General features: G+C 29.1%; 1 protein-coding gene across 1 annotated transcript; it reads left to right on the top strand.

Annotated features, from left to right (window-relative positions):
* Window positions 1-665: 665 nt before the first annotated feature.
* On the top strand, window positions 666-17,246 carry LOC119665733 (the record flags this gene model as incomplete). The annotated part of the gene is given in 2 exon segments (XM_038074970.1): window positions 666-693; window positions 16,767-17,246. A coding segment is annotated over 1 exon segment (207 nt), but the record flags the coding sequence as incomplete, so codon positions are not given.
* Between the last annotated feature and the right edge of the window lie 1,385 nt (window positions 17,247-18,631).

The raw sequence follows: 18,631 nt of genomic DNA, 5'->3' as shown, positions 1-18,631 counted from the left end.
TATGAAGATGAAGAAAAGTAAGAGATCATTTTAAGAAATCACTTGAGATAAAATTTCATATTTTTATATATTATTTATTTATAGATATGCATAGATTATATGTATTTTTAGATATATAAAAACAAAAATTATTGATACTAACTACTAAATTTCAAATTTTGCTGATGATACACGTTCAGAAATTATTGTATTTAATTTTGAAAATTAAGTTTGTATTTATTTTCTAATTAACATTATCGTGTTAAGTAATTGTAATTAAATGCAAATAGTGTGCATTCGAATATTATATATTTGAATATATAAATCTTGTCAAAGTCTGGCCAGTGTGGAGACCGAGTAACACACGGCGGTAACTCTAATATTTGACTATATTTCTTTGTCAGATTGTTTTCCCGATATTCACAATAGTGTAGCTTCGCTTTTTTTAATACGCGGGAGCCTTAAGATGTAATATGCCTTTCCTGCTTGTACACACTAAAAATGGTTTATTAGTTTTTCACTAAATGAAACGAAGAAATAACGAAAGTTACAAATCGCCATTCTTTTCCGAATTTTACAATATTTTATTGCCTTCAAACAAGTTGGGAAAAGTATTTTTATATTTTTAATATAAATTATAATAAATAATTCATATAGTTTAAAAACGAATTTAATAATAAATATTGGACTGATATTTATAAAATTTTAGTAAAGGTGAGACATGTATTGAATTTTTCGGAAATTACAGAAAATTTTTTTGTCAAAACTTTTAAACTTGATATCATATTATGATGTTTTTATTAATCGTGCATTCATAAAAAAAAATTAAGTAAAGATTTGTAATTGGTTAATATTTTCGTACTCGCATCGGAACTGGCAGTTAAATATGTATATGATTCGGTTAATTGCATTTTATTTACTAGAAATGTTGTGTGCCCTTTGAGGATTTTGTACATAATTTTAAACATTCTCAATTTATACTTAAAATGTACTAAATTTTTTAAATTTTATTTCTTATTTTTGTTTATTGAAGTTAAATATTCTTTAATGTTTGAAATGTTTGGAAAAATGACCGTTTGCTAAGTTGTATTACTTAATTCATCGAAAATTTGTTGTAATTAAATAATATAAGTACATATGGCGTTTAGCTTGTAAGTGTGGTTCGACATGAATAAGATATGTTCTTTGGGATGTGCATTTGGTAAAAGTATCAAAATGTGAATATATGTATGTTATTTTGATTTGATAACATTTTCTAAATTAATCTGCAATATGAAATAAAATTTATATGAATGCTTAACTGGATATAAATAAAAGATGCGAACTGTTAGTGTTAAACTATATGTTCCAATAGTTTTTCTTTACTTTCTGCCAAATAGATTCCTCAAACTCTATACAAAAAGTATTTAAATTCAAAACTTTGAAAGTGATTTTCAATAAACAAGTTTAATCAATAAAAATAATGTAGTATTTAGTGCTCTACAAACGATATCCATTGATTTCTAACGCAGTTGTCAATTTGACACTACAGACGATTAATGTTGTTGAAAACTTATGAGTAAATGCTATAAATGTCTATTTACACGGTACAAAGAATATTGATCTTGTCCTTTTTGTTTGCTTGTGTAGTTCATCAAATCTGCTTCCATTCAATAATCCGACAGCAAAAATTACGAATGGACCCTTAAACCTAATTACGCATATAATTTTAATGATTCAATTTCGACGAACAAGTGCCGTTCACTATTCCTAAAAGAAACTAACCCCTTTTAGAATGTTAGAATGGTTTTTAATTCTAGTTTTTAATGTTGACAAACCTTTCAGCAACAAAACAGCAATGTTCTGTTTTGCTTTAGTGTATGATAATTATTGACAACATTCCTATACAATTATATTATTGTGAATTACGAATTTGATTTTAAATTAATCGTAATTAATTAATTAATAAAAAATTAATAATTTTATACAAATTAATCGTCCATCAAAGTTTTGGAATCAAATTGTAATTTAATTTTAATTTCGTAACAAGCGAGCCAAACGATCAAAATCACGATGAAAATTACGATTAGTCGTATTATATAAATTGATATGACTTCATACAAATTTTACGGAACCGAGCCGAGCAAGCGAAATCAAAATTACTTTTACTGTGCGAAATTAAGAAATTTTCGGTATGGGTGTTCAAGTTAAAACGTTTTGATTTGGTTGAAGTCAGCAACTGAAAGTAAATGCATGTGCATATGATTTCTTTTGTCACAAATCCACCAGGTTAACAATGGTCCTATACATATTTGTGGGATTTTGGCAGCTGAAAATGTTTTCAATTGCGTTCACACTATCATGACATTTAACTCTTAAATAATTTAAAATATTTGTTTTTAGTAGAAATACCGTGTGAACACTTCGTTATAATAGGCTGAATATAGGATTTGAAACAACCAAATAACATTCTGACTTTTATCCTTTGTTAAGCGACTGTAATATGCCATTTTTGCTTTACTTCTTATTTATAAACATCAAAAGTAAAATTTTTGTTTGTTTCTATACTAAAAAATAAGTGCGCTTTTAACTTATTCATTTCCTCCCGTCGTTCAATTAATCGAACAGCAAATTTTGTTACTTTTTATCTTTTTTATATTACAGTGAAATTTCTCATGACCGAAAACTCGCAATGTTTTTGTATGGTTATGGGAGATGTCCGCTTACAGGAGGGAGGACAAAAAAAATTTTTGTTTAAATTGCATCCAAGTGATATTTTGATGAAATTGTCGTTTACTTAATATTTTGTATAAATTTATGAATATTTAATAATAATTATTACATACCTTCTGCTCAATAAGTACCCGGATTTTGTTAACTACTCCTTAAGTAATAGACCTTTTTCAAAAATTTTTTTTGTTATGTTGGTACACCCTTTCTTGACATATGGTACAAATTTGAGCGCCATCTGTCAATTAGTTTGTTTACAGCATCTGTTAATGTGAGACTACCTCAACTGCGTTTAGCGATTTTTACTATGGAAAATTCAGTTGAACAACAAGTTTGTTTGAAATTTTGGGTTTTCAACAAAATTTCATGTGTTGAAGCATTGAAAATGGTGCAGAAAGGTTACGGGGACTCTTCAATGTCTCGAATACAGGCATACGAGTGGTATTAATCATTCAAAGAGGGTCGTGAAGTGATCGAAGCTTTGCCTCGTTCTGGACGTTCATCAACATCAAATATCGAAGAAAACGTGACAAAAATCAAGAAAATTGTGCTGGAAGATCGTCGTATGACTAAAAGGGAGATTTCTCGTGACTTAAACATCTCAAATGGATCGGTTCACCACATTCTACATGATATATTGGGCATGAGACGCGTTGCAGCTCAACTTGTACCGAAACACCTTGATTTTTTGCAAAATAAATACCGAAAGAACGTGTGTGAAGAAATGATTTTTGAGCATGGAAACGACTCTACATTCATGAAACGCATCATAACAGGTGATGAGACATGGGTTAAGGAGTATGACGTCGAAACCAGTCAACAATCGAGCGAATGGCGCTTTGAAAACGAGCCAAACCCCAAAAAACCGCACAAAAGTCGCTCGAAAATTAAAGTTATGCTCACTGTTTTTTTCGACTACCGCGGTGTTGTTCATTACGAATTTTTGCCAGAGGGTCATACCATCAACAAAGAATATTACCTCGTCGTTATGCGGCATTTGCGTGAGTCCATCCGTAAGAAAAGACCAGATTTGTGAAAAGCCAACAATTGAATTCTTCACCATATTCGCCAGATCTGGATCCGTGCGACTTTTTCCTGTTCCCGAAACTCAAACTGCCCTTTCGTGGTAAGCGTTTTGAGTCGATAGAATCGGTAAAAGAGAATTCGCTGAAGGAACTAAAAGCCATACCTTCACGGGCCTACGAAAAGTGTATGGAAGATTGGGTAAAGCGTTGGCATATGTGTATCGCTTCAGAAGGGGCATATTTGAAGGAGATAAAATAAATTTGGAATAAAATATAAATTTGTGCGTTTTATTTAAAAAATTTGAGTACTTTTTGAGCAGAAGAAGTATGTTACATTAGGGTGCTGTTAAGGTATATGGACATTTTTTTTTTTTTTTTTTTTGAAGAATCGGTTGACGGCCCCTCGGTTCATTTTACTAAAAAAAATAATCTGTATAAAATTTTAGTTCAATTGGATAAGTGGAAATGACCCCCCAAGAGTCTCAAATTTTGGAAAATAACCTTTTTTACAATAAAATTCATATTTCATTGCTTATATCTTCGACATATTTAATTTTACATTAAAACTGTCTTCCCAAAAGTTATAGATCTATTAAAAATAAACAATTCAATCATACAAAGTTTGTCTGTATTTTTAATATTTATTGAATAAAAGAAAAAATTACCTGAAATCACCCGACTGCTAGGTTTGCAAGTGCTATCAATGTAACTGTCCGCTTCAGTTTTACAAAAATTGCTGTAATTTAATATTTCTTCTAATAATTCTGGTTGTTTCCGACATCAACGATTATTTCTGGCCAAAACTTTCACACTTGGAAATCTTAGCATGGAAACACTTTTAAGAATAATTTCGTAAATGTGATGTCTGCAAGCTAAATATGAAAGATCTTTTTCTAAACGTTTTTTAATAACTGAGCAAGTTTCTTTAAAACGACCAGGGTTTACTGCTGCCGTGTCAAAAACTAAAGTTTGCACGTGATCCTGCAAACCCCATTCAAAAATTTATTTACAAATAGCAGATGCCTGTGTTCTTCCGATACCATTTTTCATTTTTCATTTTTCATTCTGTAATTACTCAACAGAACCACTTAAGACAAACTTTGAACTTTTTTTAAGTGTTCTACTCATTGTGATCGCAGGTTTTATCGAATAATGCGTATGGAATTTTTGTTCAAAATAAAACTATTTGGATCATATCCTAATGATTCGATTATGGCGATAATGAGACGAACAGTATTACGATCATTAATTTTGCAAGCATTAAAGACAGCTGCAATCTTCTGATCTACAACTTCTAAATTTCCTCCTGCTCCTATTAATTTCGTTATCACTGGTAGAACTTTTACTGTCTCATGACATCGGCAATGACAGTTTTTAATCAAAATGTTACAATAATTTAATTTCTTTTCTAGGAGATCAAGCAAGAAATACTATCTAATCCTTTCATTGCCGAATGCAGCGTTCTCTTCTTTGTAAAAGCATTCGATTGTTTTCCTCACTTCTTGTTTCTCTTCGAATTTCTTCATAATCTAAACCATACATATAACCAGAAGATCGACCCCCTCGCCATTGATTTATTAAAAAGTTCTTATCGTCTTCTATTGTTATCATCTCAAGTGCATTTGCATGTGCCAAATCGAATAATGCTTCAAATCGTTTTGTGAATTCTGCTTCTACTTTTTTCTGCTTTTACTCATCTCTTAAGTTTTTTCTATTAGGATGTTTTTGCAAAACTCTCCATTCTTGATATAGGTTTTCTAATTTATTTATGCAATGTTTTTGTTCTTTTATTGGTATTCGTGCCTTTTGGCAAAATATGATAACTTCTTTTATAGTTAATCTAGCACTGTCCCTTAAGGGTAACTTAACCACGCGCATGTTAAAAAAAGAAGTTTTAATACTTCCCTATTTGATGCTAATTTACTACCAGTCAATCCTCTAGAATGATAACCAGCAAGATATATAGGTATTTTTACGAAACTTTGAAGAAGACATCTCGGTCTTCTAATTACTTTGATCTAACTACTTTGAATTGTTTTACAGTAATGAGTTTTAGCAGCTGAGAGTTCAAAAACTAAGACGTAAAAAAACTATAAAATTCACTTCGTATTCCAATAAATAACACAGAAACACGTTTATGTATACAACTATTCAGATATTAGACTTTTTTTTTGTAGTAAATTTAGTAAACAACATATGGTCATGCGGGCAAATGCATTTATACCTAGAACTTACTAAATTCAATCAGGGGATTTCAGCTAAATTTTTGTTTTATTCAATAAATATTAGAAATACAGACTGAATTGTTTATTTTTAATAGATCTATAACTTTTGGGAAGACAGATTTTATGTAAAATTAAATATGTCGAAGATATAAGCAATTAAATATGAATTTTATGGAAAAAATGGTTACTTTTCAATATTTGGGGCTCTTGGGGAGCCATTTTCACTTATCCAATTGAACTAAAATTTTTAACAGATTATTTTTTTTTATTAAAATGAACCGATCTGGGAGGTGCTGCGGAAATGCCACCCTAATGTTACATTGTACAAATTTTTACATTTTATTACTACTTTGATTGAAAATTTTTGTGATGATTGATTGCTTAAGTATTAATTGTTTTAATTTAAAATGTTCATTTTCAAAAGGATTGTCGATATATTTGTTATGTTGAAAAGATACAAAGTAATTTTTGGTAAATTGTTTCAAATGTGCAATAAGCTTTAACGCTTTATCGTAGGATGTAGGCTCACTTATTTCTACATTAGATTTTTTCTTCTGATTCACTTATGTCCATAATATCGCTTTGTTTTCGAATTGAATTTCTACATTGTTCTCTTCAGTGCAGATATTTTTATCTATTTAGAAAAAAGCGTCAAAATTATTTGCCAAATCGAGTCCTTTCTGAAATTTCGCTTAAACTGCCTGTGGAAGGTCATCATTAGTATCAAAATCGGGAAGACTTCTATAAATTTTTAAAAATTCTGATTTACGAAAGCAATTTTGGACTGTTGTTACTTTCACTTTATCCCAAGATGCATTGCGGAAATAAACAGTTTCCAGCACATTAATAGATTTCGACAGCTCTGAGATTGACCTTGTACTGAATTTTACAACTAAACTCTATAAAAATTTTTAAAATTTTTGATTACCCTTTAATTAATGAACTAGCTGGCTTTGTATTTGGAGGCAAAAAAACAATATGTATGTTAGTTAAGTTTAATTCCCTTGGATAAGATGCTGCGTTACCCAAAAACAAAACAATTTTACGACTGTGAACTCTCATTTTCTAATTGAACTGCTGCAGCCATTCATTCATTCCTTCTCGAGTCATCCATGCTTTTTTTTTATTAGATTTCCAATGCTCTGGTAGTTTTGTGATAGAAAAATGTTTAAATGATTTACCAGCAGCCCTTTATCTCCAACCATGTTTGCAGAAAACAAAATTGTGAGTCTTTCCTTCAAAAATTTACCGCCGATGCTTTTTTTGGATTTAAGAGCGAGAATTTTGTTAGATAATGCGCTAAAGAAAAGGTCGTTTTCTAAGCTATTTTGATCGAAGTAATTTATAAATTATATTAAATTAATTGTTGGTCACTAAAATAAACAATTTTTTTATACATATACAAATAGAATTTGTATTACGGGGAACTGCAGATTTTTAAAAAACTTGTTCTGTACTTTTATGAATTTTGTCCGTCTACAGAGATTTTTTGATCAAAATGGTTTAAAAAAGTAGAGTCCGCGTCTTGTTATTAGATTGTCCGGTTATTAGAATCATATTTGTATGAAAAAATTAATGTAAAAACTGTGTCCACGAAATTTGTTCGACTATTGAAAGTGTCCGGTTAAAGGAACTGTCCGTTTTGAGGAATTTCACTGTATATTTACAGTTAGTATGAAATTTGGCTTTTAAAGAAACTGTATACCTTAGCTCCATACTTCAATATAGACAAACGCATATAACTATGTTATTGTTGCTGTTAAAATAATTTTAAACGTGTCCTGTGGCTCCTTTATGTGTTTCTTGTGAGAATGTTCTCACTTGCTTTTTGTCACTTCTTTTGAGTTTGTCGCATGAAAAATTCACCACACGAGAACGGTTTGGAGTAGTGAAAATAGAACGTTAATTTCATATTTTCAATGAAAAACTATATTTAAATTTGTTTCAAATTTGTTTTTATTATGATTGTTGTATTTAATATACAATGGTGGACATAAGTATTTTGACAAAGTGCGAAGCAATGTACAATTGCGTGTCTCTCTTTAATCATAGAAGTAACGGTATATATTAAACTTTCAATAGAAAACTGCTATTTATACCTATAAGAGAACAAAAGATCGCACTGATAAGCTAATCCGTTTATTTGCTATGACATGTTATGTGAGAGACTATGCATTTTTGGCTGGACAAAAGTATTTTGACATTACATAGTTTCGGTTGTTATTTGTGTCGCGTGCGATAAATACAGCTCTTTGTAATTTGTAAAGTTGGCTATTCTAATCTGAATCCCGTTTTTCTTTTAATTTGATTCATTTTTCGCTTTTTCTAATTTAAAATATGGGTAAAACACGTGAACTAAGCCAAATCCAGGGTAATGAAATGGTAATAAAGTACAGCGCAGGTATTTCGGTACAAAGTCTTAGTCAATTTTATAAAGTACCGCGACAAACAATTTACTACCAAATCAATTAGCATAAACTAACACATTCAATAAGTAATTTAGCCAGAGCAGGTAGACAACGCAAGATTACACCAAGGCAGGATCGCATAATCCTTGGAAAATTTAAGGAGGAAATATTAATTATACCAAAGGTAGTATCAATTGAAGTTAACAATGAGTACGATATGTCAATAACCCATAAAACCATTGAAAAACGGTTGAAACAGGCCAACTCCGCTACTTATGTAGCCCGCTCAATACCTTTTATTTCGCCAAAAAATAAGATTAAGCGTTTGCCAAATTTTTTGTTCACAAGCCTTAATTCTTTTGGGAACAACTTTTGTGGAGTGATAGAAGTACATTTGAGTATCATGGGTCGAAAAACAAAATATACTGCAGAATACCCAAAAATTATTGACAAAAAGTAAAACCAGTATGCAAACGGAAACCACATGGTGGAGGGTCTGTGATTTTTGGGAATGTGTGTGCTTTAACGGGATCAATGATACCAATCGATGGTAAAATGAATAAAGACAATTATTTATACATTCTGAATGACAGCGCAATTTATTTTCGGTGACCGGCTTATTGGACATGACTTTATCCTATAACAGGATAATGCTACATGCCACAAGACCAAAATGATCACGAATTTTCTAAGGGATTTGGATGTAAATACACTAAATTTGCCACCCTAAAGTCCGGATTCAAATATAATAGAGAATGTATGGGCTTATATAAAACGCAAGAGAAGTCCAAGTATAACAAGAACGCGCGACGATACGATTGCAGAAGTCGAAGGACTTTGGAAGGACATTTCCAAAGGATGATTTATTTTTTGTTAATTTTTCTTTTATTCTTGAAGGTTTCTGAAATTATTTCAATTTTCTTATAAATAATATATTATCAAAATACTTTTATCCTCTTAAATTTATGAAGTTTTATTCTTATTTTCTAAACTTTAATATGGAATTCAATAATTTTGTTGTTTTTATGACCATAACACACTACTGTTATACATATATTTTTTTTATATTTTTTGAATAAATAAATTATAGTTAATCACACAAAATATACGATTTTTTTAATGTCAAAATACTTATGTCTACCATTGTAATTAAAATGCTAAATATAGTACAATATATATACTGAGTATATATATGATTATTTATGTATTATACTTATTCTTTTTTGTGGTGACTTAAATTGATTTTTGTTTTCTGATTTATTTTAACCAAAGAAACAACAATGAAGTTCAAACATATAAAAGTAACAATTATCCCTAAAAAAAAAATTAAACACAGTTGTATGCAAAAGCAATAGTTTTTGAAGAAGAAAAAGTCTGCGTTCACTTCTTAATATTTAAATTAAAGCAATTAAAATTCACAGAAATATTAAATTTAATAGCCTGTGAGATAATCTCTGCGTTTAATAATCTTGTTTTAGACGTTCTTGCATGGGCTTAATCAACTTTGCAGTATCCTGTGCGTTTATTTTTTGCTATCCTTTCTTGATGACCTTTCTTAACGTATCCTTGCTGGAAATCGTGTGCTGGCGAATACTTTTTTCTAAATAATCCCATTGATGTTCTATGGGATTAAGATCTGGTGATTGTGGTGGTGTTCGAAATTGCCTGGGAGCATGGTACAGCAGCCAGTACCGTACGATACCTGCTGTATGCTTAGGGTCGTTGTCCTGCGGAAATAAAAAGGTTGCCTCAAGCCCTAATATTCTGGCTTTTTCTTTCACATTTGTTTTTAGAATATATAGATATCCAAGTTTTTCCATTGTATCGTGTATAAATTCAAGTTTACCGACACCATTACTTGCCATACACCCCCAAACCATTACGCCTTCACCACCATGTTTCATGTTGGTAATTAAGTTTTGCTTATCATAGGATGTACATGATTTTCTCCACACAAGTTTTTTACCTTTAATTCCAAATATGCAGAATTTGCTCTCATTAGAGCAAATTAAATAACTCTTTTCCAGAATTCTATAGGTTTACATGCTCTCTTGCAAAGCTTAATCGTTTTGTTCTATTATTTCTGGATATGTATGGCTTCTTTCTTGCAACCCGGCTATAATACTTGCTCTTCTTCAAAATTTTCCTCACAGTATCAGTATAAATTTTTTTTTAATTTTTCGGTAATACCTTCAGCTAGTTTGGAAGCTGTTACTCTTGGATTTACTTTAACCTGGTTGATGATGCTGCGTCTTTCTCGATCTGACAGATTTGAAGGGCGACAAGTACGAAGTTTAAAAACATAAGTACCCGTCAGTTTAAAGTTATTTATAACAGATGACAATCCACGACCAATATCTTTAGCAATTTTTGTTTGGGTTATGCCACATTTCCAAAATTTAACAATTAATTGTCGCTCACTAACACTAATTTCACGTCTTTTATTTTCCATTGTAAAAATTTATTGTTTATGTACAAAAATATTTTGAAATTATCAATTCTTAAACTCTTTAGGAAGTCAACTAATAATAAAATATCATCTAATGACACATTTATGCTTGGAAACGAATTTAAAATAACGGTAAATCTAAATAATAAGAAATATCCGTAGACTTTTTCTGCTTGAAAAATTGTTGCTTTTGCATATAATTGTGTTTAATTTTTTTTTGAAGAATAACTGTTAATTATTTATATTAGGACTTTATTGTCAATTCCTTGATTAAAATAAATCAGAAAACAAAAATCAATTTGAGTAAAAAATAAAAAAGTTATGCGTAATTTAAGAAAAATTTTGTGAATATCCGTAGACTTTTTCTACTATGGTACATATGTATCTATATAAGTATTTACACCACTCATTATGAATATATCGCATCACTTCTAATAAATATTTTATTTAAATAAAACAAATGTTTTCACTATCTCTTTATATAACTTTAAATTTAAAATTCAAATCATCTCGCAAGCAATTTGTTAGGTGATAAAAACTCGACTGAAAAAAAGTTTGAAAAATATTCATGTGAAAAATGTGAAATTGTTCACAACATGAATATAGCAATAGGTTCATACAAAAAATTTCGCGTAATGCATTGGAAAAAAATAAAAAATAACAAATATTACTACTTAATAATAATATTTAAATTTTTTTTATATTTTTTATTTTATATATATTTATTTTATATATATTTATTTTATATATATTTATTTTATATATATTTCTTTTATAAAAGTTTATTTTATATGTATTTATTTTACATATATGTTTTATATGTTTAAATTTTGCCGGGTTTTAGATCGTGTTTTTTAAAAAATGTATATTTTTATATAACCTATGTTATATATAAAACATAAAAACAAACAAGATTAAATAAAAATTTCACTGTTGTTATGTGTATATTTTTATTTAACAGATATATGGTCTACGAAGTAGACAGTGTTATTACAAAACAAACAAAACAACAATTTTGTTTTTTTGTAATTAATGTCAAAACTTACATAAATACAAGAAGGTTATGAAAAGATTTGAAAAGATTATGAACAATTTTTAATTAGAATGACAGCCTTAGTCAAAACAAAAATAAATTTTTGAATTATACAAATGGAAATAAAATTAAACTTACCATCTCATTTTTGATCAATGATCTTGTGCTCTTGTAATTCAACTGTTCTGGTACGTCAATAATATGTAGCATTTTTAACAACATTCTACGTTTGTTTTCGTTGAATTAAACAAATTTTTTAACGTGTTTATGGTTTTTAATGCTACTTTGTGTATTGTTTTATTGTAGCATTTTGATTTTTGAAAGTTTAAAGAGAAGCCACGTATGTATGTAAGTCATTGTACGTCTTTCCGTTTCTGTTTGCTGATAAACCTTCTAAAACAAAGAACTTTATCAGTACACGATATATAACAAAATCATATTGTAAAAAAAGACTGATTTGGCAGATCGAAATAATCTTGAGATTGCGATGAAATGTCAAAATGGCGTATAAATTTTGATTATTCTACTAATTAATATGTGTCGTTTTCGAAACTTTTTAGCCAACCGTATATATATGGAAATTGTATGTACAAATAAATTGTAGATACAATTCTTACATTAATTACGCACTTGAACCTAAGAGCCCTTTAAATAATAAAATAAATGTAAGTTTTTGATAAAGAAAGAATATACTAATTTCCTTACAAGTTTATAATTATTTCTTGCAGTTCGAGCATGAATAAAACTTGCTGTGTTTTTATTGATCATCTATAACAAATTATATGATCTTGTTCAAGTTCTCATATTGGGTACAAGGCAGGTTGCATTAAGACCATAAGACAGTCAATTATATATGTTAAGACAAACCTATAAAAATATTTCATAAATTAAGATTATAGTTATAGTTTTAGTAATAGGCAATCAATCAAAATAAAAAAAACTGCCATATTTTTTGCTCTCAGTACAAATCAAACTAAGAAATTGAACAATCAGAAAAATATCCCAAAAAAAAAATTATTGCAATAAAATAAAGGAAATTTTCTAACTTCGCATACTTACATTGGACTTTTTTAAGTCGTAAGCGTAATATAAAGACTAGGAACTGCCCATAACAAACATATAAAGTATAGCGGAAGTAATTAATGATATTCGTATTCGGTTTTACGAGCTATTCGATTCCGATTAATCGGGTACTAAACGATGATCCGGTGATCTGCAATGTTACGTTAGTAAGGAGAAATTTATATATACATAATAAAATTTAGATTTTTTTGTTGTAATTACTGTTAGTACGATATACTTATAATGGAAATTTTTTAAATCACTTTTATAGGAAATATTGTATCTCCTCATCGCAGTTGTGTAGCCTCCTAAAATGTATAAACAAATCTCGTCATGTATCATAATAAAACATTTCTGTCCATATTAAAACCATATAAAGATTTTAATTCCTAATTTCATTCTTTTTAAATAGCGAAAAATGAATAATTTACAAAATTTTCATTAATAAAATAATTAGAATAATAATAATAAAAAAATATATTTATAAATGCAAATGCATAAATATTAATACTGTCAAATTTTTATATATAATTTTAAATCTTGTATTTCAAATTTTCATTAATATAATTTCTTTAATATAAATTGTAAATACATATTAATATAAGTTATTTAAAATGTAAATTTTTTATTTATTTCTTTAAAATGTAAAATGTAATGAAATAAAATAAATAAAAATAATTAATTCACGGGCTAATTGGTCAGTTATTAAATAATGATATTTTTTTTATATTATTTAGTTTTAAAAGATTTTTTTTATTTTCCAATATTTCGACTATAATCTATAGTCATCATCGGGGAACTATACATATAAATACATTGTAATTAATATTAAGGTATACATTACATAGAAACAATAATAAATTACATTTACATTGAAACATGAAACATACATATGTATTTGGAAAATATACAATACTTTGACTATAAGAATTATAAAAATAACATATATATATACGAAAAATATATTTATCCTCTTCCGGATTTGTCGAAGGTGTTTTTATACACCTGAGCACAGTGTTGTATGTCACTTTTGAAATTTAGTCTGGTGTCACTTGGAGTTTGAAGGATGTATAACATCTCTAAGAAAAATCGTTTTTGTTGATGATTTTCTTGGTGTAACACCTTTATGTTATCAAGGTCTGGCTCATGTTTTGATGTAATGCAGTGTGATGCCAGTGCCGTTTTTGAGTCAATATTATTTTTATATTTGACACTGTGTTTATGTCCGGCTATACGCGTCTTTAACTTGTTTTTTGTTGTGCCAACATATACTTGGTTGCATATGTTGGATCCATCACCTTTACATTTAATTTGATAAATCACATTGTGTCTATCCAAAGTATCTATTTTAGATTTGGTGTTCGAAAACAGCGTCTTCATCGTGTTATGTGTCTTATATGTAATTTTATATTTTTCTTTGTCATATATTGTTGAAGTTGTAATTTGGTTGGAGAGTTTTGGTACATATACCATACTTTTATAAATTTGAGTATTTTGGTTTACTTTTTGATTTCTTTTTTCTTTTAAAATTTTTTGTATTACTGGGTTGGGGAAATCATTTTTGTTTAAAACCATTTTGATATTATTTTTTACCTCCTTGTGGAAAATTGTGTCACTTAACTCTAATGCTCTTATAGCCATATTTTTGGCTGTGTTACTTATTACATGGTGGGGGTGTTTTGAATTGAAGTTTATAATTCGTCCAGAGGCTGTTGGTTTTTGATACCATTTTGTCATTATACGATTATTATATCGTAATAAATGAATGTCCAAATATGGTAATTGGTTATGTTTTTCTTCTTCTATGGTGAATTTGATACTTTTGTGAAAGTCATTGAAAATTTTTAAAGTATCATTGATGCTATCTATTCTTACAATCCCAAAAAGGTCGTCTACATATTTAGTTAAAAGCCTCGGTTTTATTTCCATTCTTTCCATGCATTGGTCTAGTAGTTCCTCCATTACAATATCTGCAATAATTGGTGACGCTGGAGAACCGAACCCATAAAGTAAAATAGTTGTTGTCTGTGAGACAAAAATTTAGTATTTCAAAAAACAACGATTTTTTTATTTTTGTAAATTGTCTTATTTCGTTCCATTTAGTTTCTAAAAGTTTTACCGCTAAATCTAGTGGTATGCTGGGAAATAGAGATACGACATCAAAGGATATCATTTTCTCATCATCATAAATATAGGTATTGTTAATTTTTTGTTTAAATTCAAGTGCGTCTTTAATATTGTACTTTGATTTTTTTGTTAAATTTTTAAGAATGGTTATCATAAATTGACACAGTTTGTATGAAGGTGAATTTATAGATGAGCATATAGGTCTAAGTGGCATATTTTCTTTATGGATTTTAGGTAATCCATATAGTCTAGGTGGGTTTGCTGTGTTCGTTGTCAAATATTCTTTTTCTCTTTTATTTATGATTTCGTCATTGTATAGTTTTTCAACTAATAAATTATTTTTGGCTTGTAGTGAATTTTTTGGGTCCTTTCTTAATATTCTATACAACACTATGTCATTCACTATATCATAGATTTTGGAATTGTAATCTTCCTTAGTTATAGCAACTGTTTTATTACCCATATCTGATTTTAGTATTAATATATTGTTATATATAAAAAAAATATCATTATTTAATAACTGACCAATTAGCCCGTGAATTAATTATTTTTATAAAAAATTTCTTTTGGTCATTAAAACATTTAATTAATAAAATAAATAAAGTAAAATAAAACAAACTGACAACAAATTCTTTTATTTATACAAAAATTTGTGCTTATTTTTAACTAACCTGTAACTTTCGTTCACCATTTCTTCGAATAATAATATTATAGTCTTCGACAATAATAATCTTAAATCCAGATATTCGAAAGCTCGGGATTTACAAAAAGTCCGTTACTCGTAGTAACTTTGAATAACACTGTGTATACGCAAGTTCGTTCCACCATCAAATTTTTGAGTAAATAAGAGCATCTTATAGAGCGTAACATCCCTGTCAAAATTTAAAAATACTACACAGACTTAACTCGTACATTTTATTTCAAGTAAAATTTGTGTTGATGTGTGAATCAGCTGCTTTGGTTTGAATTTAAATTTTTGTATGGTTTATTTGTGCGGCACTGGTGTTTTCACTAGACTACAAACAAATCTGTTCCATGAAAATCTGTGGAAAGAGCGTAATTTGGCACCTTATTTGTGTTACGCGCTAAGTTTGTACTTTACTTGTGTTTTAATTGAGTTTTACTATGAGTAGCTCGTGGAACAGACCTAATATGAAAAGCACTATAAGTAATCATAATAAAGATAAAACCAAAGATGATTTGCCACATTTGCAAGATTATTTCAGCTTTAACAGTGCTTGATAGACCAAAAGCAATTCATCTTTAATTCACACTACACTTCACTTTCTCAGCTTGATCGCAAGAGACCATTTCATCATATTATTATTTTATTATTAATCAGTATTAAAGCAATTGCTGAAGCAAAGACTATTCAATACATAGACTCGTATTGAGTCAATGACTTAATTTTAAATTTTGTGTCTTTATGATGCGGGAGAGGTTGGAGTGTTAAGCCAATGAGTATTTAATACATAGATGACGTTTTCGATTGGTAAATCTGGATTCAATCTAGATTTATTCGATCTGTCAAATTTTGTTGCCCAATCGAACATTTTTAATGCAGTCTAACATTTTTGAAGAAGTGTTAGTAAGTTTTTGACAGGTCACATACATTGCGTGTCATTACAATCAACAAGTCGTTAGAAATGGATGACGAAATTGAATACGTTATTGATACTTTTGGTAAATAAATTAAAATGAATAATATAATAATATAATGTCATCATAAAAATTTAATATGAATTTTAGATGATGCTGAAAATATCGTCAGTCAAGCTTAATCGCCTCGGAAATGTCTAGAAGAAGACACAAAGTATAGGAGCAAAGGAGCAACAACATATTGGCCAACTAAAAAAATTTAAAAACAAAACAACAAAGTGGGCAAGTATTGGTTACGAGCTATGGATAAATTCGCAATCGTTTATATTGGCACTCAAGTGGAAAGTGGACAAAAAAGGCGATAGAAAATTTACAATTTTACAAGCGGAGCTGCAATTTATAAAAACGCCGTATGATGACGAAATGGCACAAATTATAGCGCAAGATGACTCACTGTGCCTTGAAGTAGCAATTGCGCCTGGTAGAGTTTTTCGAAAATTTGCCATTTCAGGACGCACCACAGAAATGTCTACTTTAAGTTCCTCATCATCGTCTCCTATTCAATTATTTTCACGTACTACGAAAAGAAAAACAGAGCAAGAGAAATATTTTAATAAGTATTTTGATTTGTAAGAAAATAAAATGAAACTGCAGTAAGAAATAAAGAAAAATAAGCAACGCAGACACCAGGAAAAAGATTGAAAAAGATTCTTGAAAAATAGAATTGTATTATTTTTATTAATAATGGAATTTTATTTTTATTATTTTTATATTTGTTACTTTAAAGCTAAATTTTTTTTATAAATTTATGAAATATAAATTTTTAATATTACTCTAAAATGTTTCAGCTATTCTATTATTGCGTTTCAGTTTGCCCATGTGCTGTAAAGCAGTCTCTGAAAAACCCAACTGCTTACTTGAGATTTTGTCACAAGGTTTCCTGGTAACTATCTCTGCATAGTCAACATTTTCTATCCAATCATCCTTTTTCTCAATACAAAAATTATGAAGTACGCAGTAGCCAAGCACAAACTTACACGTTCTTTTCACAGAAAAAAATTCAAATGACGTAATTGTCGCCATCATTGCTTCAGCAACGCGAAAGAATTTTCAATAATAACACGAGTTTGACTATGTTTTTTATTGAATGTTTTTGTTGTTGGAATTGGTCTCCATAATCCTTATACGGAGTTAACAAATATTCTCGCAAAGGATATCCAAAGTGCAGAAGAAAGCTCCTTCGATATCGGTGACAATTTGTACATTCGAGCATCATGGATTTTACTAAGTGATCCAATGAATACATATAAAAATCTTTTGTTAGCATCACAAATATCATGCAATAATATAGACAATAATCCGTGTCTATTTATGTACATAGAGCGTATTTTATTGTCTGGTTTTCTAACATAAATGTACGTGCCATCAATGCACCCTAATACATTTTGAAATCCTGCAATCTATAAAATATTTGTAGTATATGAACTTTCTAATGCGTTGAAAGATCTTACTTGAAAAAATGGTTGAGCGTTGAAATATTTTTCATCACCGCTTGGCATTTTTATAACTTTGGCTGATATATCGAATAAAAAATCCGATACGCAAGTTATATATTTACGTGCAGTTGAAGATGCTACGTGGAATAAATTGACTACTTCTCTGTAAGTGGTTTTTCTTGCAGAGCTTCTTTAATAAGATAATCATATTAAAATTTTTTGATTGCAAGTATTTCTTTAATTTTTAATTTATTGAAATTTGGCTGACCATACAACGCTGTTTCGAGTATTGCCAAGTACTCTTCATCAGTGGTCTTTGGAAATAATCGAATTTTTTATTTAATTAGTTTATAGTCCGTCTATAATTTGTTTGGACTGCAAGTAAGTGCCAGGCTCAGAACTCGTGCCTGTCAAATTAGAAGCGATGACTGACTCATCGTGTTTATCCACAAATAGCCAAGGCTGCACAAACTTTCAATGTTCAAATTCCAGGTTTTGTCACTTATTTTTATTTAATTA

This window comes from Teleopsis dalmanni, chromosome 1, assembly GCF_002237135.1.
Source record: "Teleopsis dalmanni isolate 2A chromosome 1, ASM223713v2, whole genome shotgun sequence".
In the NCBI taxonomy this organism is placed as follows: Eukaryota; Metazoa; Arthropoda; class Insecta; order Diptera; family Diopsidae; genus Teleopsis; species Teleopsis dalmanni.
Note: the sequence above shows the minus strand (reverse complement) of the source record. Positions and strands in the feature narration are given on the sequence as shown.